Here is a 26,544-nt window from a genome sequence, read left to right on the forward strand (position 1 = left end):
TCCATGATGCTCAATGTCAGTTTATTGCTTTTCAACAGATGCAACTTCATTCACTGCTGTTGAGTAACTTCTGAGTTCAGCTGGCAAAAATCAGCTCTGTTTACTCCTCATGTGAGAAGCAGAAAGCTCCGAAATCCTTATGCACTATATAAATCAAGTGGGTGGGCTGCTTTGTTTATAATTATGTTTTGCTTCCTGGTCAGTGGAGATGTGAATAATGAGAAGGACTGGAAGGGGTTTAGAGAAAAATCTGAATCTTTGCTTAATTCTGGCAAAATAATTCCATGGAAACTATGTAGAAGTTGTAAAAGGGAAAACACCACTACAAGAGCCTCCTTGTCCATGGACGTGATACAAATGGTGCAGAGATCTGAGCTGGTATTCGCCTGCACTGGTGTGTTTCCAGAAGGGTACAGCTATGTGTGACTGTGGTCTCTTGAGTGCCAGAGCAGGGTTTGCCCTGGGAGCCCCTGGCAATGCCTGAAAGCTCGGCACAGCATCATGGCAACGAAGCAGTTTGCCCCTGCTCCTGAGCTAGGGTGGGATTCCACCTTTGTACTAGGAACTAAGACACGGTTTTACACTTCACAATATAGCGAAAAAGTCTGATTTAAAGTGAAAACAATTTTAAGACCTCATCAAACCCCATAAATACATGCTGTTTAATTTTGCCAAAAATGATATGTAAACCCACTTCTTTTCTTGTGAGAAAAGATTATCTCTGTTGTTTATAGCTTGCTTTTTAGCTATTAACTCTTTTTGGCTACTAGAACTTTCCTTAATATACTACAAGGAGAGTGATTTATATGGCTAACGCTGAAGAATACTGTCTTTTAAAATCAGTTTTAACATTCTTTTGTCTTAAGTAATTTCATATCACAGAATCACAGAATCTTCTTGGTTGGAAGGGACCTTTGAAATCATCGAGTCCAACCAAAAAAAAGCCAACCAAACAAAACAAAGCAAAACAAAACAAAAACCCCAAAAAACCAAACAAAAAAAACCACAAAAACCAAACCAAACCAAACCAAACAAACAAACAAAAAAAACCCACCCCAACACCAAACACCAAAACCAAAACCAAACCAAAATAAACACCCACAACCACACACCATACCCACCCACAAACAGACACAAACCAACAATCTCGGGCACTAGAGCATGCCACGTCTACACGTTTCTTAAATACCTCCAGGGATGGCAACTCCACCACTGCCCTGGGCAGGCTGTTCCAATGCCTGACCACTCTCTCAGTAAAGTAATTCTTCCTAATATCTAATCTAAACCTCCCCCGCCACAACTTCAGACCATTTCCTCTGGCCCTGTCATTATTCCCTTGGGAGAAGAGGCCAACACCCACCTCTCTACAACCTCCTTTCAGGTAGTTGTAGAGGGCAATGAGGTCCCCCCTCAGCCTCCTCTTCTCCAAACTAAACATGCCCAGTTCCCTCAGCCTCTCCTCATATGACTTGTTCTCTAGACCCCTCACCAGCTTGGTGGCTCTCCTCTGGACACGCTCCAGCAGCTCAATGTCCTTCCTGTAGTGAGGGGCCCAGAAGTGAACACAGTACTCGAGGTGAGGCCTCACCAGCACCGAGTAGGGCTCATGTTAAGCCGGCTGTCCACCAACACCCCCAGGTCCTTTTCTGCTGGGCAGCTTTCCAGCCACTCTTCCCCAAGCCTGTAGCGTTGCCTGGGGTTGTTGTGACCGAAATGCAGGACCCGGTACTTGGCCTTATTAAACCTCATCCCATTCGCCTTTAAATATTTCTTTTATCATAAATATTTTTGCAGAAGAACACACACACACAAAATCAATATGGCATGGCTGTTTGTTGCTGACACTATTTCACTTCTAAAGAAAGAAGAAATTTTTTCGTTCTAGTGCCACTGCTTTCGTATGAGGAAGTGCATTATTATTCATTGAGATATACTGCTGTGTGACGCTTTAAAAGTACCTCAGTAAAGGTTGTTGAGTTATTTATAAAATCTACAAAGAAATTAGAAAACCAATGTAAATCAGTCTGTCATAATGTTTGCATTTTCCACTGAAAGATAAAGAAAATAAAAATCCATAGGAAAGCAAAAAGTACTTGGCATCCAGAGCAATTTACTAATTGGAAAAAAGACAAATTATCCACACTGTGTCTTGTCAGCAAAAATTCCTCTCTTTGATTCCAGCAATTCAAAGCCAAAAGGCAAGGTTGAAGACGTAGATTCAGATTGTGTGTATTGGACTCTAAAATTAATTTTAATGCAACAGTCTAGATATTTGATTAGTCTGCATGATTATAATTTATTTCTGGACATTACTGCTTGCTAAATATTCCAATCACTTTGGGCAAACCTTATGAAGTTGTCCTCTCTTTCACAGCCCAACTGCAGAAAACCTCATTGCTTGGCTAAAGAAAACTGCCTTGGATGTCAGCTAACTCACAGTGCTGCTTTACTTGTCTTGAGGAGTGCCAGGAAGGAGTGCTTGCAGAGGCTGATTTTTAAGAACGCCTGAGCAGTGTCAGCAACCCTGGAGACCCATGAGCACTTAACTCTTCTACAGGGCAAGCCCGAGAGACTAAGAATTGAGTCTGTGCCTCCACATAATGTTTAAACCTGTTCAGGGCCGTAAAGAGCTCTTTCACAAAGTGGCTTATATTGCATGTGTATATAACATCAGCCATTGTAAGCTTTCTGTCTTTGCCCCCATTCACCCCTACAGCATTTAAGTGCAGTCTGTTCAGTTTCTCTATTTCTACATCACTAAAAAGAATGGAACATTCAGCACAACTTCATATTCAGAACTAGCACTGCAAAGGTTAAGATAGTCCTTACTCTTCTTTCTCAAGAATGTATAACTGACATTTTATCTCTGTATCAAACAAAGTGAGCACAAATTTTACATCCAGACATTTAAAATTTATTTTCTCTGATGTAAGTCTCCACATCACTTATTTTCTCCAGATTCAACAGTAATACCAGTTATATTTTCATGTGTTCAGGTTTTAAGTAATTTAAAGAATCTAACTAAACATGGGTATTGGTTAATTTTTTCACCTTTTAATACATTGTTTGCTATTAAGGGTACAACCTAGTCTCGTTATTTCCACCAAAAGGAATCAATTCTTTTCTTAACAGCAGGGTCAGTATTTTGAGAACTGACATGGAGCCACACTTCTAGAGGTTTACTTTCATACTAGAAGAGCTACAAATCACAAGAAGTTTCTCTTACCATAATGAGGAATTATTGCCCAAGCCATTGCAGAAGCGTAGATGCCACCAATCATCCAAAACATACAGAGCCAACTCAGGTGTTCACCTCGTTTCTCCCGAGCAAGCACTTCCGAAAAATAGGAGAAGACTATTGGCACGGCTCCGCCAATTCTAAAAGAGATACAGATCACGCATTAAGTGAGAGTATCAGCTAGTTGAAGTTGGAACAAGCCCTTAGCTGCAGTCGTTGAAAACCCAAACTACCAGCAGTTTTTCTGGCAAGAGCCTTTTGTCTCAAATTGCACCATGTATTGGGGAGGTCTTGAAGAAATTTTCATCATTTTGGACACAATTTTTGTCAAATATTTTCTTGAAAATCCTGTGTACAATTTGTTGCATTCAGTGTTTTGAGGGGATTGTCAATGTGCCAGCCACTGGAACAGAATCCAGCACAAAGCATTGACTTTCACCATTACAAAAATCCTGACATCACAACAGTCTACTGACAAGTGTCAAAATACATTGTTTTTACCTGAAAATATTAGTCATTTTCCCAAAAAATAATAGATATTTCTCTAAGTCTTACCTCCCATGTTTTAGGTAATCAAGAAATGACTAAACGCCAACTAATTACTAATACTTTTTATTTCACGTATATTTAAAAAGATATTCCTTTCAGTTGCACTACATGATTTGCTAAGCCCATACAGTTTTTTACTGAAGTTTTTTTACTAAAAGCCTATGCATCCATACAATATTTTTTTTTCAGATGGTAAAAATAAACACTGAAGGTTAGTTGGGCAAAAAAAGAATTCAAATTGGTTTTGCAAAAATTAGAGTAACTCAAATTAGGTATCATTTTCAGTATCAGCTTCTGGATCATCTTTTACTGTCTTTACCTCTTCAGTACCAATGCAAGCTGTCAAATGTTCCACAACAGAACAAGTCCTTGTGGATTTTACTTTTGCTGCTGAAGAAAATACCTGTGAAGCTCGAAGAGGTATTTTCGCATACCAGATTCCATACTTTAAAGCACTATCTTGCATGGTTTTAATTTTTAACTGAATTTTAATGATAAATACATATTTATGCTGTCATCTGGGAGTTGTCAAACTAAGAGCAAAAAGAAGGATGCTTAAAACAGATTAAAACAAATATCAAAAAGGAAAACATGAACACAGAAATGGTATTTCACTTCTAAGATAATTCAGTGCCATAGCAATACAGATTGTTTTTAGATGTCTTCAAGTATAGCGATGAAATACTCGATTGAGCTGTTACACTTGTTTAGGGGTCTGCTGTTTTGTCACTTGCTTCTGGACAGCTCTTCATGAAGTACCGCTGATCAACTCCTAACTTTACAATTAATGTTTCCCATAGTTGAGCCTGCTAGCTTTTTTACTCTCTGCCAGTTCTGCAAAGATTTATACCTCCATGAATTCTTGTTAGATATACAGCTAACAAGGGCAGTATCTCATTTCTTCTCATAGGTGAAAAACTAAAAGCCTTCACTAGCAAACAGCCCTGTCACAGGCAACAGAGGACATTGTCCTTGAAGCTTCTCCTGAAAGCCTGGGGTGAGGAACAGTGGAACAGGCATGGCCAAGGAGCTGTGCAATCACAGCTCATTTTGGTGTGATGGAGAAGCCCTGCTGATGCAATGGTGCTATGGACTCAGGGTTTGCCAGTTCCCAGAGTTTAAGCAGATTACAGCTATGATTTTTCAGGCATAGCTTTGAATCGCACTCCCACAATATTGCCCAAATACAGTACTCATGGGTCTAATTGGAGTTCTTTTTCTAATGTTGGAAATTCACTAGCAAAACCAGGAACAAGGTCCTCTTCTTCCTGCCTAAGCTTGAAAGTGCTGATGAGGAATTATAGGTGCCCACAGTCGAGAAGATCTAAATTAATAGATTGTTCATGGCACGTAGGACATCTCATGCAATAACACCCTGCGTAAAGAGAATAATTTTGGTAAGTCAGTCCTTTTTTCTCTGGTTGCTTCTGCTCACTAAGAAAAGCATAGAGAGTGGTAAATAAATATATATTTGGTAATTTTCCTGTTCTATTATTCAATCTGTTCTTCTAAATTTACTGTTTCCTTCATTTCATATAGAAGTATAGGATCTTCTCTTTATTTTATAATGCAGTTACTATGGTAGTAGCAAATATAGCCTGAAACCATCTGTGCTATATAGCACAATTAATAATAAATAACTTTTAACACTTCAATAGTTTTTCTATTGCCAAGTGCTTGAAAAGTTTCTCTATAAAGGGTTCATTTCAGGAAAATACTATTCTTATGCTTATGAAATTAAAAACTTAACATAAAATCTTCTTGAAATCCCCCTTAAATCTCCAAGGCGAAATTTCTAATGAAGTGGGGGTTGTGGAGGGTTTCCAACAGGTGGACTAAGTCATGAATCAGTAGGTCATACAATGTTTGTGGGATGATGGTTTAGGAAATGGGTGGATGCTTCAAGTGGAAAGAATATACCATAACTTAATGTCATAAAATGTACAGAGATCCTGACCAAAGGTAGAAAAAAGGCATCTCCTACCTGTCAGCATGAACCAACTGTACCATGAGGGATGGGAGGTTGATGCTGCTTTAGTGTTTAAAATACATCCAGGTGGGTTGACTCATAAGCTATGTCCTAAAGGTCCTCCAAGGGTACAGAAACAGCATTGTCTGTACTGGCCAATTTAATAGGGCAAGTTTTCTAACAAATAGACATTTTAGACATGTAAGAGGAATTTTATAGCCAGCAAAACAAAATGGTTTTGTAGGGTATGCAAATAAACAGAAAGAAATTAATCGGCTTTGAAGAAAACCCAGTTTTTCTGTTTTAGCTGATGTGATTAAGTTGACATTTCCAGTGAGTACACCAACAGGCTAAGAAAAGCTTAAAAGTCCAGGTGCTACGTTCATATTGATTAAACGGTGAAATAACTTGTCTATTGTCTAAAGGAGAAATAAAGGATGTATTTTCATCATACAGACAACAGCTGATATTTAGAGTTGTAGGTCTCTGTTTCACAGCAACTGTGTAGTAAAATGCGTGGTGCACTTCTTCACACCTTAAATGTGTGAATGGAAAACTTACTTCTCAGCTGGTTAAATTCTTCCTTCTGGCCTCATGTAAGTGCAAACTGATACTACTAGAGGCTTTTCAGATACCAGTACCTAAAAAGCTCTTCCTATGTCACAAAGTTATGACTAAAGAGGTCTATGAAAATCTTATAGAGGTTAATTAACAGCTGAATTGGAGAAGAGGAGGGAGATGGAGAGGAAGCATCCTGCTGTAGAAGACTGTATTTTTATGCTGGACAACCTCAGGGTGGGAGTAGCCATGCCTCCACTCCCTAAAATTTGCTCCCAAATACAAAGCAAGGGACAGCAGAAAGGCAGAGCAGGAAGCACTATAGCTGTTATCACACCAAACGACAACAAGAAAACTCATTGGAAACTGTGTGGACCTTGAGAATGTTTTCAAGGAGCAAAGACATTTCTGTCTGACTCTTGGTGAAGTTTTAATGTGAGCTTGGTATCACAGCTTGGTACCACAGTAGATCTACTGTGGTATCTGGTATACTGAACACTGCTAGCAGAAGCATGAACTTGAGCAAGAGAAGATCAGAGCAACTCTGCCTTCTTCCATCGCTCTCTTGTAAGGTTCTTTCACATACTTCAGCAGCTATTGCACTTTATGAATTAATTCATCAAATGTTCATATGAAAAAAACCACCACCATATCACCCAACAGCTGCAAGGAATAATGCACTTTCTATACTCAAAAAAATTCCACCTTGACTTACACTCATATGAGCCCTTAATAGTTCAGTGGCTCCAGTTGGGCCCTTCTATATTTGCATGGAAGGAACAGAGTTTGATCCTCAATATTTTTGTATTACAAGTTTGAAAGCAGACTGGACTGCCTCTTTGGTATCCCACCAACATTTTGTGAAATGAACTGTGGAATACACAGGAGGGAATTCCAAATAAAATCAAAGACAGAGTTGCCACTGATTTAAAAGTAGGAAGACTTCATCTTTTGTTTTATGGGAAATGCAGACACTATTTTCCCACAGGATACAGTATTAAGTCTGTTTCTGGCAATTAATTGTTTTGATACAGTGGGCTGTTTTCTCTTATTGTGTTTATAAATTATAAGGCTCATCCTCATTTATAGAAAAGAATTTGATACATGAAACTACATTCTTTTCTTCACACATCTGCCCGTGCAGATGAAAAGCCTGTGAAAACTGTACTGACTTGAGAAGAATGTTTATTCTAAAAGATGGGAAGGATTTCAACTTTCTTAAGTACAAATGATTCAAGCAAACTGAAGATTCCACGTCTTATCTGTTATTCACGTACATTATTTCTCCAGTCATCATAGCCAAACCAGTGGACATAAACTTGTTATCCACAGATCACAGAAAGGAGTCCATGCATTACTTCCTAAAGGGTCACAAAAAGTATCTATGAGGTGTAAATATATCATGAGCATGTACAAATTAACTATACGGGGTTTTTATGCCTCTGCTGGAAGACTGCGTAGAGTCTGAACACTTTTTAAAAAGATTAAACAAACAGTGGGCTAAACCTCTGGGTTGATGATCATGAGTGATAACGGCCTCCAGAATAACAGATTCTGTGATGAGGCTTAGTCGAATACCAGCAGGAGATAAAACTTTGTTGAGCTTGGCTCAAGACCATAAAATAAACTCTCTCATTCTATAAGAATCAGCCTCTGCACCTAAACCAGGATGCATTCCTTCAGTCTTGTTATTGTTTTTTTTTTAATAACTATGTAGGAATATATGTGAGAACACCATTTAATAAACAGCAGGAGCCTTTTTCTACTGCACTTATTGCTCCATATGTGGAGAGAATGGCATAAATGTCAGTCAAAAAAATGGCAAATGACACTCATCATCTTTTTCGGTTATTTTTTGTCTTCTGTAATAAATCCCATGAGAAGCAGGCAGAGCAAGAGCAGAATGCAGATTTGTTATTTCCTCAGAAACAAGTAATTCAATTGGAAGGAAATACCAACTAATCAGTATATTCTTACCCTTTTTGATGAGCCAGTTTTGGAGCCTTATGGGTTAATTCTGTTTGGAGAAAAAATTAATGACTGAACACGGTATTTCATGACATCCTGATTATAGAGAATGTACACATTCTGCCCAAAACCACTAATTTTACTCTTAATTCTTGCCCTGTTTTTTTTTTCAGGATTATTGTGGGAAAGTAACGGCAGATTGGCGAGGAGGACTGTAAATACACTCAAGTGACTCGCATGTGGGGGTGCTGGAAAACACATACATCACACTAATTGTTGCTTAGTTTTGTGTGCTCAACAAGTAGAACATCTGCACTTAGATAACACAGGCCTGGGATGGACTCAGGGGCACCTTATCGAACACGCCTGAGATTCCTGCCCTGCTGTTGAACAGATCAAAGCACAGCGGAAAACTCTGCCTGCCGGAATCCTTGAAATACAGCCCAGACAGCACGTGTGAGCTCTCTCGCTCTCTCACTCCCTTGCTAACAAGGACTCTCTTGCTAATAAGGACTCTCGCTCCACGGTGCCTGCATCCCCTGCTTGCCTGCCTCTGCCCGGGTGCTGCTTCAGAGGTTTCCTGACCCATGAGGTACCGAGATTAAATTTGTTCTTTGCCCTTAATCCAGCGTTTTGTGGTTGTTCCTGCGTCCTGCCTGCATCGGCTCACACAATTATGTTCTTAATATCTTTATATGTTTTCATTTTTAGGTTTTGGCTGCTTCTTTCTGTCTGCTTTTGCTCATATACAGACTCATACACACAGAGCCCTCCGCTGTCTAGTACCTATGTCCTGCAGCTGCATTTAGTCTCTAGTAAAAGCCACCTCCTACATTGTTCAGCTTTCATGCAGCATGCGTATGACATGTGATTTGGGTGGTAGGTCATATTTGTTCAGTTCTGTTACTTAAAAAAACCCACCTTGTACTGTTTCTTCTATTTATTCACAAAGTAAGGTGTCTCCTTATCCAATATTTTGATGCTTTTTTTTTTTTTTCCAAAATTTGTTATAGATTTGAAAATAACAACAGTTATTCAAGGGGACTGAAAATAAAGGAAACTTTTCAGGTTCAATTTCTGACCCCAGAAAATCATCCAAGCTGAAAGCTATGCTTTTATAACGTTATTTCTCTACATTCTCTGTTTATGTTTGTTCTGTGAAATTATTGGGAAGGGGAAGCTGAAAGATTTAAGTGATCTTAGCACCCTAGGAGAGTAGGATTCAGTGAAACAAACAATAAGTTAAGGTACATTGGTGTTTTCTTGGTCAACAAACAAAGATGATAAATGTCTGCTAATCTACCTTCAGAGCTGTGATTTGTCACAACAGATTTTGGCAACCGCACAGTGTGACAGCTGGGATGAAAACACTTCCGCCAGGCATTTAGGAACTTCTGGCTTCAGAGAGAAGCATTATTTTATTTGCACATTCACTAGCCAAAGGGGCTTGAAATGCAAAAGCATACAAGGAATAGACATAATTAGGAAAAAATAGTGTTACAGAATACTAAATGCACAAGGCAGGATGGTGTTCTTTTGAAATACCTTGTCTTCTTCTCTTTCAGACTTGGACAACATCCAGACTAAAAAGAAAGTGTCTGTGTGAGATGGCACTTGCAAGCTGTAACGTTGTTATTTGCAATATGTTAAAAAGCAGTAGAGCCCAAAACACAGATTCAACGTTTACACTCCTGAGATTAGGAAACAACCCACCATCCTTCGTCTTTTTGTCCAACTGCACCTTCCCTCTTCTTTTACACTTCTCTACCCCCACTACCACAAATCTCACTAAAACCCACCTGTTTTCCTTTCAGAACTGCCATTGGATAGGCAAAGTATCTAAAAGTGAGCAGCCAGATTGACTAGTTCTTACGAACTGCTGGATAAAGCCCTACAAAATTGCAGCATCGTATACACTAAGCTTTACTGACCAACTGACCCATGTTTAAATACAAATGCCTCTTCAGACTATGTATACTAGAGAAGTTGTCTTTCAGGTAAACACGTGGCCTGTATGCTATTAATAACAAGAGAGTCTCTGATAAAGGTTCACGTGGTTATTTACTGAATTCTACAGTACTGTCAATTCTGGTAGAAGCTGAACTGATGAACTGATGAGTAAATAATTCATTCCCCAAATTTACCCAACACTGTTTTAAAAGATCAAGTCAAATTTGATGTCAAATTCAAGCACAATGAATTTGCTTGCACTACTCAGCTAGATGTCAGATAAATTTTTTTCAGATCTGCCAGTATCGATAATCACAAAGTCATTGTTTATGAACACTTTCTTTTTGCAGTTTTTCTTCCTCTTCTTCCTCCTCTTCTTCTTCTTCTTCTTCTTCTTCTTCTTCTTCTTCTTCTTCTTCTTCTTCTTCTTCTTTCCAGGGGAGGTCCAAATTGGATATCAGGAAGAATTTTTACACTGAAAGGGTTATTAAGCATTGAAATGGGGTGCCCAGGGAAGTGGTTGAGGCACCATCCCTGGAGGTATTCACAAGACTGGTTGACGTAGTGCTAAGTGACATGATTTAGTGATGGTTTGTTGTTTTTAGTGATGGTTTGTTGTTTTTGTTTTGGGTGTTTGGTTGGGTTCTTTTTTGTTTGTTTTTTGTTTGTTTGTTTTTTTTTAATCAGAGTTAGGTTGATGGTTGGACTAGATGATCTTAAAGGTCCCTTCCAACCTAGACAATTCTATGATTCTGTGATTCTTCTTCTTCTTCTTCTTCCCTTTCATTGCTCTTTTCAAGTTTTCACTGGAAAGGCAGATGGAAGTCTGCTATAGACCATCCAACCAAGATGAACAGACAGGCAAAATATTCTATATATATATCCTATAACCAGCTGTGAGAAGTCTTATTTGGGGATAACTAGACACTCACTAGGGGAACTAGCCCTTGTGCCCCTGGGGGACTTCAATTTACCCAATATCTGCTGGAAATACAATACAGCAGAGAGGAAACAGTCTAGGAGGCTCCTGGACTGTATGGAAGATAACATCCTGACACAACTGGTGAGGGAGCCAACTAGGGAAGCTACCCCACTGGACCTGTTGTTTGTGAATAGAGAAGGACTTGTGGGTGATGTAATCGTTGGAGACCATCTTGGGCATAGCGATCACAAAACGATAGAATTTTTGATTCTCAGAGAAGTAAGGAGGGGTGTCAGCAGAACTGATGCCTTGGAATTCCAGAGGGCAGACTTTGGCCTGTTTAGGAGCCTGGTTGACAGAGTCCCTTGGGACACAGTCCTGAAGGACAAAGGAGTCCAGGCTTGCCATACATTTTTCAAGAAGGAAACCTTGAAGGCACAGAAGCAGCCCGTCCCCATGTACTGAAAGACAAGCCACTGGGGAAGAAGATCAGCCTGGCTGAACAGAGCGCTAAACTCGGGAAAAAAAGAAGAGTTTATGACCTTTGGAAGAAGGGGCAGGCAACTCAGGAGATCTACAAGGATGTCGTAAAGTTATGCAGGGAGAAAATTAGAAGGGCCAAAGCCCAACTAGAACTTAATCTGGCTACTGCCTTAAAAGACAACAAAAATGTTTCTATAAATACTTTAGCAACAAAAGGAGGGCTAAGGAGAGTCTCCATTCTTTATCGCATGCAGGCAAAACATAGAGACAAAAGACTGAAGAAAAGGCTGAGGTAGTTAATGCCTTCTTTGCCTCTGCCTTTAATAGTAAGATCAGTTAGAGAGTAAGATCAGTAAGATCTCTGAGTGCCCTGCTGCCTGAGCTGGAAGACAGGGATGGGGAGAAGAACAAAGCCCCCCATAACCCAAGGGAAAACGGTTAGTGACTTGCTACACAACTTAGACATACACAAGTCTGTGGGACTGGATGGGATCCACCCAACGGTACTGAGGGAGCTGGTGGAAGCACTCACCAAGCCACTTTCCATCATTTATCAGCAGTCCTGGCTGACCAGAAAGGCCCCAGTTGACTGGAGGTTAGCAAATGTGACACATATCTACAATAAGGGCCGGAAGGAGGATCTGGGGTTTTACAGGCCTGCCAGTCTGACCTCAATGCCAGGGAAGGTTACCGAGCAGGTCATCCCAAGTGCCATCACGTGGCACATACAGGACAACCAGGTGATTGGGCCCAGTCAGCACGTGTTTATGAAGGGCAGCAGTGTGCCCAGGTAGCCAAGAAGGACTTTTGACTGTTTTCTATCATATAGGCTGTCTACCTTCTTTACGTATTTCCCTTGTCTAGTCTTTCTCTTCCTTTTGTATAGTCTTCCTTTCTTTGCAGGAATACTGTCCTCTTCTCCTAACAGTCCTAGGAAAGACCACTTCTTTCCCAGCTCTCCCATGCTTATGTTAGTCAACCTGTACCCACAATTGAAACTGCAAGGGCTGGATTAAAGCTATTTGGAAAGCTCAGACCTTGCCAACTGCTTCCTTGGCTTGACTAGGAAGCATATCTACACTTTTGGCTTATGCTCTGAGCTTTGCAGCCAGTTACCTGCAGAGCCATTCATTAGCTCACAGTGTAAAAACATGCATAGCTATGGACAGGAGACAGCTGGGAGCTGGAAAGGAATTACAGGCAGCAGGATTACAACCTTTTGAGGGTGAGAGGACACAAGGTTTTTCATGAGAAGGAAGTGGAGCAAGTGGGTATAAAGAGGTAAAAGATAAATACAACATGATACTAAATACTGATGACACATAATTATAAAAGCAACCTCTTGGTCTAGGTTTGAAGTTTCTGAAGGCAACTGCCTGTGTGGGTAAATCATCCTGTGCTGTGTCCACATGGTCCATATCTCTGCTGGAACATTTTTACAGTTGTTATGCATATGGACTGCTTGCATGTCCTTCCTGTCTTGGCTGTTAAGAGAAGGGGGATGGAGCTTCTTGCCACTACACACAATCTACAATAGTGATGGTAAAAGTGTGTGTAATTTGCACAGGCAATCACCTCAAAACTGGTAGTTACAAAAAACTTAATCCACAGTTTTGGGGTTTTGCTAACTTTTGATTCCTTACGAGAGCATGAAGCGTTTGAGAAAAGATCTAAAGGATGAGTTTAGTGACACCAGCACTCTATCATAGACCCCAGTAATGTGGAAGGAGTACTGCAGGTAGCTTTAGAGATATTTTCTGAGGAAGGGTTAAGAAATCTGTCTGAAAGTGAGTCTCAGATTTGATGAAATATAGTCTAAAGTCTTCTGGAAAACAAACACTACATGATAGTACATCTTGTGAGAGACTTTTATCCACAAGGAGCAATGGGCAGAGAAAATGCTTCTTTAATAGCTTTTAGTTACATAAGGTAACCACATCTAAGCTGTATTTCCTAATATTTCTGTGAGTTTGGAGGAGAAATTGGGCCAAACTGGCAAATTTGCCAAATTAAAAGAAATCTCTGTAGTCTGGACATGATTCCAAGTTTGTAAAATTATTTAGCTATTTTTACTTTGCTCATGAAAAAGAGTCAGTTTCATCTGGGAGCAAACATATGAGGTTGGTTGAAGAATTTCTAAACTGTAGTTCACCTCAGAATATTTTTCAGCTAGCTTTTTACTGCCTGAAAACTTTCATTACTTTTAGAAAGAACATTTGGTCTGGATAAGCACAATACAATTTCCCAAATTATATCATCTTTGGTTATTTCAAAGCAACCAAAATGAAATTTGCTGGGAAAATACAAGTATATAGTGCACTTTTAAGCACCTTATTCTGAATTGAATTGTTGCACTTAGAAAAACTGCATCTAAAATTATCTAAAAGTATGAAAAATAGTAAACTAATAATTAGATTAATTTATTTATTTATTTTTTGTAACAGAGGTTAGATAAAATTCTCTAGCTGAGAATAATACTTCACAGTGATAGTGTTGAATAGGCAACAGCTCCAGTTCCATTCAAGTTAGCAGCGATGTTATGAGTCATATTCTGGTATTAGAGAAACCTTCCTTTGACAATTTCAAAGACAGATCTAACAAGGTACTTTTTGATGATAAATCTTTTCACATTCCCCCAATGGCTAAAAATGAATACAGCTCACAGTTATTTGTCTAGGTCTTTCTACTTTGTGCGAAACCATGTCTAAAGCCCTTCTATGCCTTTATCAGGCTTTTGGATTCAATTTCCTTTTTAGTTTTGATTTTGAATTAATCAATGGAAGAATCACAGTTATGATATTATTTTCCATAAAAGGAAATAATTTTGCAGACTGTCCAACATTTCTTTATTCTTTTCACTAGCTTAAGTTCACCTTTCAGACTTTCATATCCCTCAATGCCCTTTACTCAGCAATATCTTAATATTATATATACTGTTTTGTATTCCAATAACTTTTTGCATGCAAAATTTTTAGTAGCTTTGGGTAAGAAAAAATATTTAAAGGGGTTTTTTCCCAAGTGATTTACTTCTATAAACACATTTTGACTGCAAGAGAATTGGAGAAGAATCTATTTTATAGCAATTTCTATAAATGAAATCTTCTATCAGATACTGGTTTTATTTTTCATGCTTCTTAATCTATTTTTATTTTATGTAGAAGATAACAGATCAGTTTAATCTCTATACACATAAATGACATATATGTCTATATATGTCATATATATCTATACACATTAAAAGATATAAAATATCCTTTTATTAATTCTTAAAATTGTATTGAATTTTAATTATATGAAATTTCCATTTTTTAAAATATATGAAATCTGGAAAATTCTGCCTTCAAAAAGCTCTTCTGCAATGCAAGTAACAATGTTATTTTGTCTTTAAAAACACATAATTCAGTTCTTTGTTTAAAATTATTTCTATTTCATATTTGGGCTCTTTGATTTACACAAAATTACTGCAACAAAGCCTGCTCCCTTGGTAACACAGATACATATTCAGTGTTTTTCACTAAGAAAGGGGTACTGACATCTACTGTCCAAAGACAGGACTTCTAAAATGAGGAGAGGTTATGAAGAGCAATTAAGTTGATTTTCTCTTCCCATTCAACTCACACAACCTCTCTTTCATTCAAGCAAGATGTGGGATGTTGTAAAGAATGCAATAAGTGTTCACGATCTAACTCAAACCCTCTAAGCAAATTTCCTGTCATACTGCAAGAAGATATGGCTTCAAAGCTGGCAAAAACATCTGGGAGTTCTTTAGTGAGTGATACCAAAAAGAGTTTTCTTTCTTGCACAGCAACTGATGTAAAGTATCTGGAAACAGAGACCTGTAAGATTCATGCTCTAACAGTAAGTATATTTGTGCCTTGCTGTTTAAAAGTGAAAAGATTTTACTTTGCTTCCTCTAAACCTGGAACGTTCTAGCCTCTCCCTTCTTTCTTGGTGTTTGGCATATGATGTGTCTGTTGCTATTACAGCTCCTCTCAACATAAGATCATATCCAAAACAGGATCAAAAAACAGAGGAAAGGCAGATGTGACACGAATACCATCCTGAATATGGCTTTTAAGTGAAAAGTAAGCCTTCTCTGAGAATAAGTGAGCAGATGAAAAAGAAGGGCTCCAAACATGCAAAATCTGGTGGAAAAAACTGCATCATCACAGGCAAAGAGTAAGAACAGAAAAAGGAGAAGCTTTCCCTCATCTTGAGCGTATGAAGCACAGATTCAGTTCTAGAAGCCTGTGGCTTTTATGATGCAACTCTGATACCAGCTGAAGGTTATTCTGGGGAGAAATCTAGTCTTTGAAGAAAACAGCCAGTGTGAGCCAGCCATTAATCTTTCTCTGCAGTAATTGCTATGAGGAATGACTATGCAGCTCATGCTGTCTTGGGTTTTTGTTGTTGTTGTTGTTGTTTGCTTAGGGGTTTTTTGCATGTGTATGGTGTTTAAAATGTAGAACATGGTGGCAAATTATCTATGATCTATTCTCGCAGCTCTCAAAGATGAGGTAGGAAGTCTTGGGACACAGTGGTGACCCACGCAGACGTATTAGATACAGATATGAAGGGCCTACTCCTTCAAAGATCATTAATCATAAGCTGGATACAAAATAAAACATGTTTTCCGATCCAGGACATATATCTATCACAAGTAAAGTTACAGGCACTGTACGTTACTGGAAAATCTACTGCTACAGTTGAGGAGGAGACCCTGCAGGCAAATTTGGCATGAGCCATGACAAATACATATTTTGCCATATGCCCCAAGAGGGACAATCTGGGTGAATGCCAACAGTGTCACAAATCTTGTCTGCCAAAAGACAAACCTGTGTGGTACAAAGGTCCAGTACTCATGAATTGGGTATGCTAAGCAGGAATACAACAAGCTTCTGGACTTTGACAGGATCATGGAAGAGAGAAAGTGTCATGCAACATGATCAATGTTTCTCTATGGAGAGACAAAACACAACACCTGGAACTGCTAGTGACCTATGATATGAAAAACATATAAAGAAGCTGGATGGGACTTTTTAAAACAAAAAAAAATTTTTGTAAGCTTTTTTAAGAACTAGAACAGTTGCCATTTCCTCTTGATCTCTTTTAAAGTCATATCTGACAATTTGGTGACAGACTAAGGAGATTCTTCTAGCAAGAGGACTCCTCACATCTCCTTCCTCTCTCTCCTTGCCCTTCCATCCCCCTTCCTAAATCAGTTTAATAGTTCTTGGTGATATGGTAATTTCTCTTTGGTATGGGTGACCAACCTTACCCTACTTAGACCAGTTCAAGGGGTTTCTAAAGCCCCAAACAACACAAAACAGTGTTAGTGCATTACGGCTACATTAACTACCGCCAACAAACAATACAAGCAGTGGACTTCATGTGCATGGCACAGCATCCTGTGCTCTCACCAGCTCTTGTCTGCTCAGCATCCTAAAGATTGATAGTGGCCAGAAATGGAATTGTAATTCAGAGTTTTGATCTGAATCAAGCAATTACCACAAGCGCGAAGCTAACCACTCTGTGGAACAGAGCTCTTGATTATCCAAGGGTGCAATAAAAGCAGAGGCTTTGTCATAGAAATTTACTTACGTATCTCAATCTCTGCTCATGTAAGTTTAAAATTATAACTGTATCAACCATTACCAATATCTTAAACTTTTCCAACAACTGAGAAGTTATTTAAATGAAAAGCAAAACAAACACAGAGCCACAAACACCATTCTTCTGGAGAATAATAACATTTGGCACACTATAGGGCCTCGTTTTAAATTTGAGTCTTGACTGCAGCGGTATTATAAACAATATTATGCACACAAGGACATTAGAAACTCTACAAATATTACTGAAATCTTACAGTACACCTGTGAGGAGTGTATTGTTTTGCTGACCGAACAAGCAATACATAGAGAAGCTGAGGCATAACAAAATGAAGCAAGTTGATCAAATCCACAAAGCAAGTCTGTTGCAAAATAAGAACAGAACTCAATCTCACAATTTGCATTCTGTGTCTTTTCCCTAAAATCATTGTTCTTCTCCTTCAGCTTGTTATTTAGGAGTGTAGTAGCTATCTTGTTAAGTCTCCTCCCGACACAGACTATATTTCTACATTAAATAATGTGCTTTTTCAAACAGGAATGTTTTATTAACACATAGAATTGTGGAAATTAACAAAACCAGAGGAGCTTACCCAAATCCAGAAAACAAGCGACAGAAGAGGAAGAAGCCATAGCCCTGGACAAATGATGAAAGGAAGGCAAAGAATCCATTGACAGACATGCATATCAGGAGTGACTGTCTCCTTCCCACCTTGTCTGCCAAGCCTCCCCAGAAGAATGCCCCCACCATCATCCCAAGGTACACTATGCTACCTGCAATACACAAAAAAAAAGAGACGTTGTTTTGTGAGCTACATAACTGACAACAATTGACCACACCAAAACTAGTTGATTTTCTATATTTGTAAACCAAACAGTATACAGATTAATTTCTGCTTTCTCAGTGAACAGAAATCATATGCATAGCTTTGCAAACATATCTGGGGAGAACAGATTTCCTACCGTGTCTTTGTCATCTGTTACCAGACACACTGAAGTTTAATATAAATATTAAAAAAGGTGCCTCTAGCTAAAACAATTAGAATACAGGCAAATAAGACTGAATGGGAGAAAGAATGCCACTATTTCCTTTGCAATAAACCGCATTCATGTTAAATACTGCAAAAATTGTAACTTCCCCTACAGAAAAAAAAATGGTCTGAACATTTCTAGAATATAAGCAGTCCCGTAGGGTATTAATCAGTGGGAGTAAGATGTGCTAAGTCTAAAGGAAGAAGATTATGGAACAGACACTCCATAGAATTAAAGATGTCCAGCTTGACTGTTGGGTTTTTTTTCTCCCTCCTACTTCAGTGTACTACTTTATTTAAAAAGGCACTGCCTCAGAAAACCACAGGAAAGTTTTAGGGTTTGGGGTTTGGTTTTTTTTCCCAAGGAATTTTAAAAGATATATTGCAGTTTAACTACATACATTAAATGAGACAGGGAAAAATTATTTTGGGGTGATTTTTTAAAATGTTAATGATGTTTTCAATGTGAAGTACTTTCCCACAGCAAGATAAATTTAAATATTTAGCACTTTCACCATTTACATCTTAGCATATTGTACGCTATTTCCTTTCCAGGGACAAACCTTCTGTGAAATTTGGCAGATATGTACAACACATTGAGCAGACAGTCAGAAGAAAAAGTAGTTCCCAAGCTTTGGACAGAACCAACCAGACTTGTATTTTATTTGATAGTTGTAATTCTTTCTCCACCTACTTTCTTATTGAACTTCCCAAATAGGGTTTTATCTACCTAGCAGTTGCTACCATCTAATAAGTCTACTATAGGAGCAGCAATTATACATAAAGTAGCTGGAAGCAGCTAAAACAACTAGCAGTCCTTGCTCTGTGGCTCTTTTTGATCAGCCCCAAGAATGGACATGCTGGACTATTCATGTCGTGTAAAATTCTTTCCTCCAAAAGAATTACCTCTGCCCTGCGGAAGGCAGTTGGAAGGGAAAGCAAGATGCAAAAACCACTTAAATGCCTAGGCTCAGTTAACTGCATATTAACTTAGTTAGTTACAAGTTAACTTAGTTAACTTAGTAGGTCAATCATCAGTATTGCCATGCTTTGAATTCCAGATGTTAACATCGGTACTGACATCTACAGGGTCTTATGCACCCGCCCCTGTTTACCCTCATGTTTTGTACAAGTAGTTTTCACTGCTGCTTTCTTATGAGACATTGTTTTAAAACATTTAATAGAACACATGTTGTCTTAAATGTGTATTAGCAAGATAGTTATATTTTCCTTCATTAGGTGAGTATGCTGGTTTTTTCCATGCCCTTTGCCATTGATTGTGACCAATATCAACAAATCAGTCTTTTCTGCAGCTGCCCTTTTAGGTAACACAAAATAGTAACAGAATATTTCTAGACTGACTGTCTTCTCCATGAGTCCCTCAGGACAGGATAATCGATCCATTGCAGTTCATCATAGCAGCATTAACTATCTCTTTACATAAGCAAGACTAACAGGCTCCTTAAGAGCAACAGTTAAATTTCTTTTCAAAACAATTTTTGTCAATGGACATTTTTAAGTTATTACTGGGATATTAGTCTTTCATCAAAGGATATTGATGAGAATGTAGAATTTTCAAAATTACTCTTTCCTCTTAACCCGGAAAGGACACAGACACTACAATGTTCTTTTTGGTTTAGAGGTGTTTAGCAACAGTTTCCTTTTTATTTTTGGTACAACACACTTGTGCCTCTAGAGAAGTTAGCTTATTGAGCACAAGACACACACTGATTCGACATCCAGCATGATTCTAGAAACATATTTTAAAAAACTGAAGTTTTTTGAAATACAAAGACTACTAATGATACCCGTAACACAAGTCTTTTATTTTCCCCACAAAGGAATGTGTAATCTCAAACTCTGGTAAAAGGCACTGAGAAAAGGCAAGTGGCAGCTGAAAAGAAACTCACTCCATGCTAAAATTAATATTGTCCTCTATTGCTCTTTTACCAAGTTTTAACAACCTGTATTTTCTTTCCACAGCAGAAATTCTACAAACTTCAGTTATTTTTCCTGTTGTACAAATGTGCAAAATAAACACTTGCATCCTGTTGAAATGGGGGGGACCCGAGTCTGGAATTTGTTTACACCATGTACACACTTTGGCTACCAGGTTGCTAGATATTTTTTAAATGCATGTGCACTCAGCATCTTTCAGTTTCCTAGCAACAGCTTAATCTTTCACAGGAGATGACCAAGAACTCCTTCAGTATCCAAACACTAGTTATGGGCAATTTAAGCAGTGGGATAAGATTACGTGCATGATCAGTCACTGAGGTTCAGTTAAACAGTATTTTACTGCTTGTGCTGCCATAACTTCATTAATTGCACTGTCTGTTGCGATTCATAGCCTGGTATATAAATGACAGCCAAACCCTTCTGAGAAATCAGTCCGTAAGTATACACTTCTCTGGGAGAAAATAAAGCAATGAAAGTAAAGTCAGACTTCCTTGCAACAGAGAGACTCAGGCTGTGGGACTCACAGATGGTCATCTTTTGCTTTAACACTCCTGTTATGAAATAGATATAACACTAGCCTAAAGTTGTTTTTTTCCTGTTGTTTTGTTTAGGTCATTTGTCTGAGTGAGGGATGCATTTCATACAACTGGAAAAAGTACTCTCATTTTAAAAAGGCTCTACAATAAGATTAAATATTATTTATATTTTGGAAAATGAGATTATAAAAGTGGTTCTAATACAGGTCCAAGAGGAGAAAAACTTTCATAAGAATTATACTGTACTTTAATCAGTGTTTTGCATACTTGTACAGAGATCTTCCCATAGGCTATTGTTTAGAATATAACAATTTATAGTGAAGAACTCCAATGCCTGTAAGTAGCATAATGAGTAAGAATATGTAGATTTATCTTTGTTTTAACCCTGATAAACAGCATATTCAGAGGTTCAGAACTATACTTAATTATAATGTTACTAGTTTCTTTGATCAGAAAATACTTTGAAAATAATCACAACCCTTGCAGCAACTAACTTCAGTCAAACATAACACCTAACTAACTGTTTAGAATAGGAGGCAAATAAAACAAATATTTTTCCATTAGGATGACAAACATAAGAAAACTGTAATAACTCCAGAATTGACAGAACAACTCTACTGTCTTTGGATATCTAAAACCCTCTCTGTAGTTAGAATATTGGTTCTTCACTTCTTATATTATGCCGTTCACCTCCTCAGAGGTACTAACACTCCAACATAAAGAACTGCCACAAACTCATATTCCTCCATAACAACTATTTCTTCTTTTCTCTAAACACTGCTTGAAGTGGTGGAGCAACAGGCTCTATATTTATGGAATGGTAAATTTTTATGGTGTAAATCTAAGTGGTTAAAGGAGTAAAACATCAATTTTTCAATCATCTGAAAAAGTTGATGGGGCTCTTTTCCAACAAATGTGTGAGCCAGCCACCATATTAACTAAAATTAAAATTGTGCATGAGTCTTAGCAAGTTTAAGACTTCTCAAACCATGGATTTCCTTTATCTAAACACTAGCTGTTTCCCACAACAGTCATTTTCTGTCTTAACTTCAGATGTTAAATGATTGCTCTTACCTAATAATATGAAATACATGCAAATCCCCAAATGCCATAACATATCAGGCTCTTTTTCTATTACTACTATTCAGACTAATCCACTCCTCCTGCATTCCCTTTCAGGACAGCTGCAGACAGGCTTCAATCTGCAATTTGATACTCTCTAGTGCAGATGCCTATTTGCACATTCATTTTGAATATTTTTGCCGCCTAATATATATTTACAAACAGTGAAGGTTTACTTACATTATTAGAATTCTTTTTAGCAATCACGGTGATAGGGTTTTTCTCTTTAAATGCATGAAAAGTATAAAGCTATTTTAAGATGATGCTGAAGCTCTTCAATCTCAATATAAAAGTTTGTTCAGTGTCTATCACACCACAGTGATTCTTGAGTGTGACTTGCAACTAAGTAACCTGTATGCTTAGCTCTCTAATAGCCATAATTCCAAAGTGACAAAACTTCACATGACAGGCCACTAAGCTTTTGTGTGTTTTTTTAGCTGCTTAGTGCACAAGACATTTTGGATATCTTTCACAGTCCATAGAAAAAGACAACTTTATCTCTATAATAACCAAGAAAAGATACAAATTCACACTAATTAAGATGAAGGAAGATAGTGAATTCCAGTGAGATCAGTGAAAAAAACAGACAGCCTTGTCTCCTCTTCTGAAACTTGCTGAGCAATACGGAAATATTGATGTTTTCATGAAGGAAAGAAAACAAAAATATATTGTTTCAATCCAAAACAAATTTTAAAAAATGTTTATTAATTTCTAAAAGTCTGTTTCTGCAGTATTTACATAGGAAAATAACTCAGGGAAATACTCTGATACCACAAATATATAGCATATAATTCATAGCTCAAAACAATTAAATAAAACCAATACAATAAATACTCCCTCTGCTCCATCAAGAGAAAAAAAGAAAACAAGCACTTCCTTATACCACTTTCAAACATAACTAAAAACCATCTGATGACATTCAATCTGATACCAATCCAGAAACTTAACATAAATAGAAATTGAGTGAACTGTATCTGGTTCTCAGACAAAATAATCCTGTTCTCAGACAATACTGATGAACTGCAATAGAGGAACTCAACCGTGAAAGTCAGGAAAATGGAACTGAAAGCAAAGCTGAGCAAAAGCAAGATCATACTCACTTGACCAGCATAGATAGTAAAATGAAAGAGCAAGTAACTCAACAGTTCTACGTGGAAACCTATTTACAGCCTTTAAGATAATAGGGGGAAAAGCTCCATCCGCAACACAAGCAACTCAAAGAACACAGGTTTGTAATAGTATGACAGGCAAAAATTGATGATTGATTTAAACCAAGGAAAACAGCTGTGAGGTAGCCAAGCACCGTACTTCTAAAGAGAAGCCTCACAAATACGAAACAAAGAGCATAGAAAAAGTACAAAATATTAAATAGAAATCTAGAAAAAAAAAAACTGAACTCAAAAAGGGAATTAAACGTAGAAGCCTACTATAGGACCTCTAAGATAGTTGGAAGACAACTGAAACTAGGTGAATGGGACTTATGGCTTATTCAGAAAGCAGAAAGCACTTAATGCAAGACAAAGATTGACAATAAAAATTTTACATCAACCAATTTTAGATCAGCAAATACTTACAATATATTTATATTGATTTAACATTGAGACTGAAGTGAAAATGGCCTCAGAGTATGGCTCCCCAGAATCACCACCCAGCTGTGCTCTTACAAAGGTCAAAGATGATCCAGGAAGACAAGTTTTTTTCTTGGGAGGAAAGAACTGGGACCATATCTGTCCTCTCCATGAAATAGAAAATAAAAAACCCTACAGTTTTTTTCCAGATAAATAACTTGCATATATTTCTAAATCATTAATCTACTCCAGTGTATGTCCACTCTGAGGAAAATTCCAGAGATGAAAACTCATATCTAGATGGAAAGTTTTGACCCAAGCTTTTCCAGTGCTGTAACAGAAATACCACCCATGTGAAAGTTCCACAACAATCTTTCACACAAATTTCATTCAGGTATTAATTTTTTTGTTTCCTCTGGTATGATTGTATTAAATTTATATGCTCAATATGTCTACTTTTGATTTTTTTCTGATATCTCAGGTGTGAGATATACAACTTTAAGTGTTTGTGGTGTACGGCTTAATTTAATTCCAACAGGAAAAAAATGGGCATTTTGCATCCATGTTTCCTCTCATTGGGCTAATGAGACTATTTCTGATTTATGTATTAAGTGCAGAACAAGGTGATATAGCACTGGACCTTTACATTATCTATTAATTTTGAGAACTGTAACATTCTTTGTTTTAAGAGTCTGTATGCTACTAACTCTCCTTACAGTTCTGGGGATGTTCATCTTGTAACTAAAATTTACACAAACAGGTGTGCTGATACCTGTTTTTTTACTAATGAAATAATACTGTGTCTTAACAGTCTTTCCTGTGTACTCAGATATTATTTTAATTGAAACACTCTATTAACAAAAGGAATAACTGTGCCTGCTTTTCCTCAGATCCAAATTAGAGAAATTAATAAGTGCATAGAAGCAGCTCAGTAACTGTAGAGATTGTGACAGGTAATAGATTACATGCTAGGATGGGGAATTTTCTTCACAGCTGTATTTTCTGATAAGGTAGCAAAATAGACAATATGGTAAACTGGTACCTTTACAGTACATTGTCATCATCAGTTCTGCTTTAAGAACGTTATCATGTCAATAACTAAGCCTTTGAAAAAAGTGCTATCTACTACCAGACGCTAGCATCATTTTAATTTATTTTACAACAGATATCTCAGAATAAAAAACTGATCAGAGTTATTCCATTTTCTTAACTAGAATCATTTACAAACTGAATACTGGTTGTGATTATTGCAGCAAAGAGCAGCTCACTGCTGTTTCATACTGCTATTGCTTGACTAGCTAAGTCAACAATGCATTATAGAGGAAAAGAACAAAGCACTGCTTCATTGATATTTACAACAGAAATAATCAGCATTCAATTTAGCAACATGGGGCTGTAAGAACCAGCCAATATGTGGTATTTTTCTTCCCACATAAACAATATTTTTACAATATGCAATATACAGAGCCCAGACTTTATTAAAAACTTAGGTAATCCCAGGCGATGATGTGAAGTTGTTGACAGATTTCCTAGGAGCAATCACTGAATGTACTATTTTCATACTGTCTTCTCCTTTGATCCAACTGTTCCCTCTGGCATCAGAGAGAAAATCCTAACAGACAAGCTTCAGATAAAACACACCTAGTTAAGCTGTCCTAATACCCCTAATTCCTGTTTTCTTCCAGTGCAATTGTGGAGGTTCCTCTGGATTTTTCTGCTCTCAGGATTAGATGCTAAATTCAGTGCACTCTTTGCCCACCTCTGAATTGACCCTGTCATGCTAGAAATTGCTGTGACTTTGCAATTTGAAATGCACTTCCATGGCGATCTTGAGAATCAGAATGATTATAATTGCTGCATATGATTGAACAGTGCATAGCACTGTGCAACGTGCTAGGATTAATTAAATTTCAAAGCAAAAAAATGTATTTCACTAAAGCTTTACAATGCCCATGCAGTCATCTACATTAATCATCTCATTTCATATCAAAACTGTTCATTTTGGCTACATTTTTTATTGCCTGAATATTAATTTCTTATTTGCCTAGTCCTACTTCTCACTCAAAACAGAGTAAAGTCCACGAATATCACTAACTTTACTTAGTGCTGAATTAAAAAAAAAGCCCAAAGTACATACACCTACATTAGTAACAGATGCATCCAACTCACCAATTTAAAGAACGTGATACTAAGAACTAATTAATAAAACTATGTTTCTAGTGAAGGTATCTGTACAATATTAAAGCTAACAGTTGATTAATTCTTCAGCCATTAACTTTCCTTACTGTAACTATATTCCAGTACTGCGTAAACTTCTTTCCTAGAAAATGGGAGGAAATAACTTTCTTTTTTTAAATTTTGCTTCATCCATACAGTGGCTGTAACCCCCTTTGTTTCAAAACAGTGAAAAGGTGGGAGAAGAGAAATGATACTAAATAAAAAAATAAAAAAACCCAAACCCAAACCCACTGGTTTCAGCTAAAGACACTGAAATAGGCCTAACTTCATCAGGAACAGGCTACCAAAAGTAATAAGGGTCTGAAACACGCACATGTCCCAAAGATCCTGACCCAGACTACCTCACCTAGCACGCAACAGCATACGAATGAAAAAGGAAACTTCCATTGCTAATGGCTTCACATCTTCTTGCTGCTTTCCTATTTAGAGTCAATGAAATAGATTAACTAATCCAATGTCAGAATGAAGAATAACAGATCAGAATAATCCTCTGTATGGTGCCAATACACCTGCAGGTGCTGGTGATGCTAAACAGGCTTTTTAATTGCGTATTTACAATAGTGCCAGGAGGCACTGTTATAATGTCTAAATGGAAAATTATTTAGATGACTGTATCTATCCGTTCATGATCTCCATTTAACAAGACTTGCTAGTGGCAACTTCAGAACCAACCCTGAAAATCACCCTGAATTCTAGTGGATTAGAAAAATACTTGTGGTCTGTGAAAATGAGCAAGTCTGACAAATCCCAGACGAAAGCAATACACCACACAAAACTCACGCGTCACATACTCCCTCAACTTCACATGAAACTCTCCACTGCTAACCAATATACAGCAAATAATTTC

General features: G+C 37.7%; 1 protein-coding gene across 1 annotated transcript in view; it reads right to left on the reverse strand.

Annotated features, from left to right (window-relative positions):
- SV2C (synaptic vesicle glycoprotein 2C) overlaps positions 1-26,544 on the reverse strand; it is an 83,367-nt gene that overhangs the window by 44,124 nt on the left and 12,699 nt on the right. The window contains exons 2-3 of the mRNA XM_074166040.1: positions 17,837-18,017; positions 3,227-3,378 (exon numbers count right to left, since the gene is read on the reverse strand). Of these exons, the coding sequence (XP_074022141.1) occupies positions 3,227-3,378; positions 17,837-18,017 (333 nt within the window). The remainder of the gene's footprint in view (positions 1-3,226; positions 3,379-17,836; positions 18,018-26,544) is intronic.

The sequence above is a fragment of the Numenius arquata genome, chromosome Z, assembly GCF_964106895.1.
Source record: "Numenius arquata chromosome Z, bNumArq3.hap1.1, whole genome shotgun sequence".
Taxonomy (NCBI): domain Eukaryota; kingdom Metazoa; phylum Chordata; class Aves; order Charadriiformes; family Scolopacidae; genus Numenius; species Numenius arquata.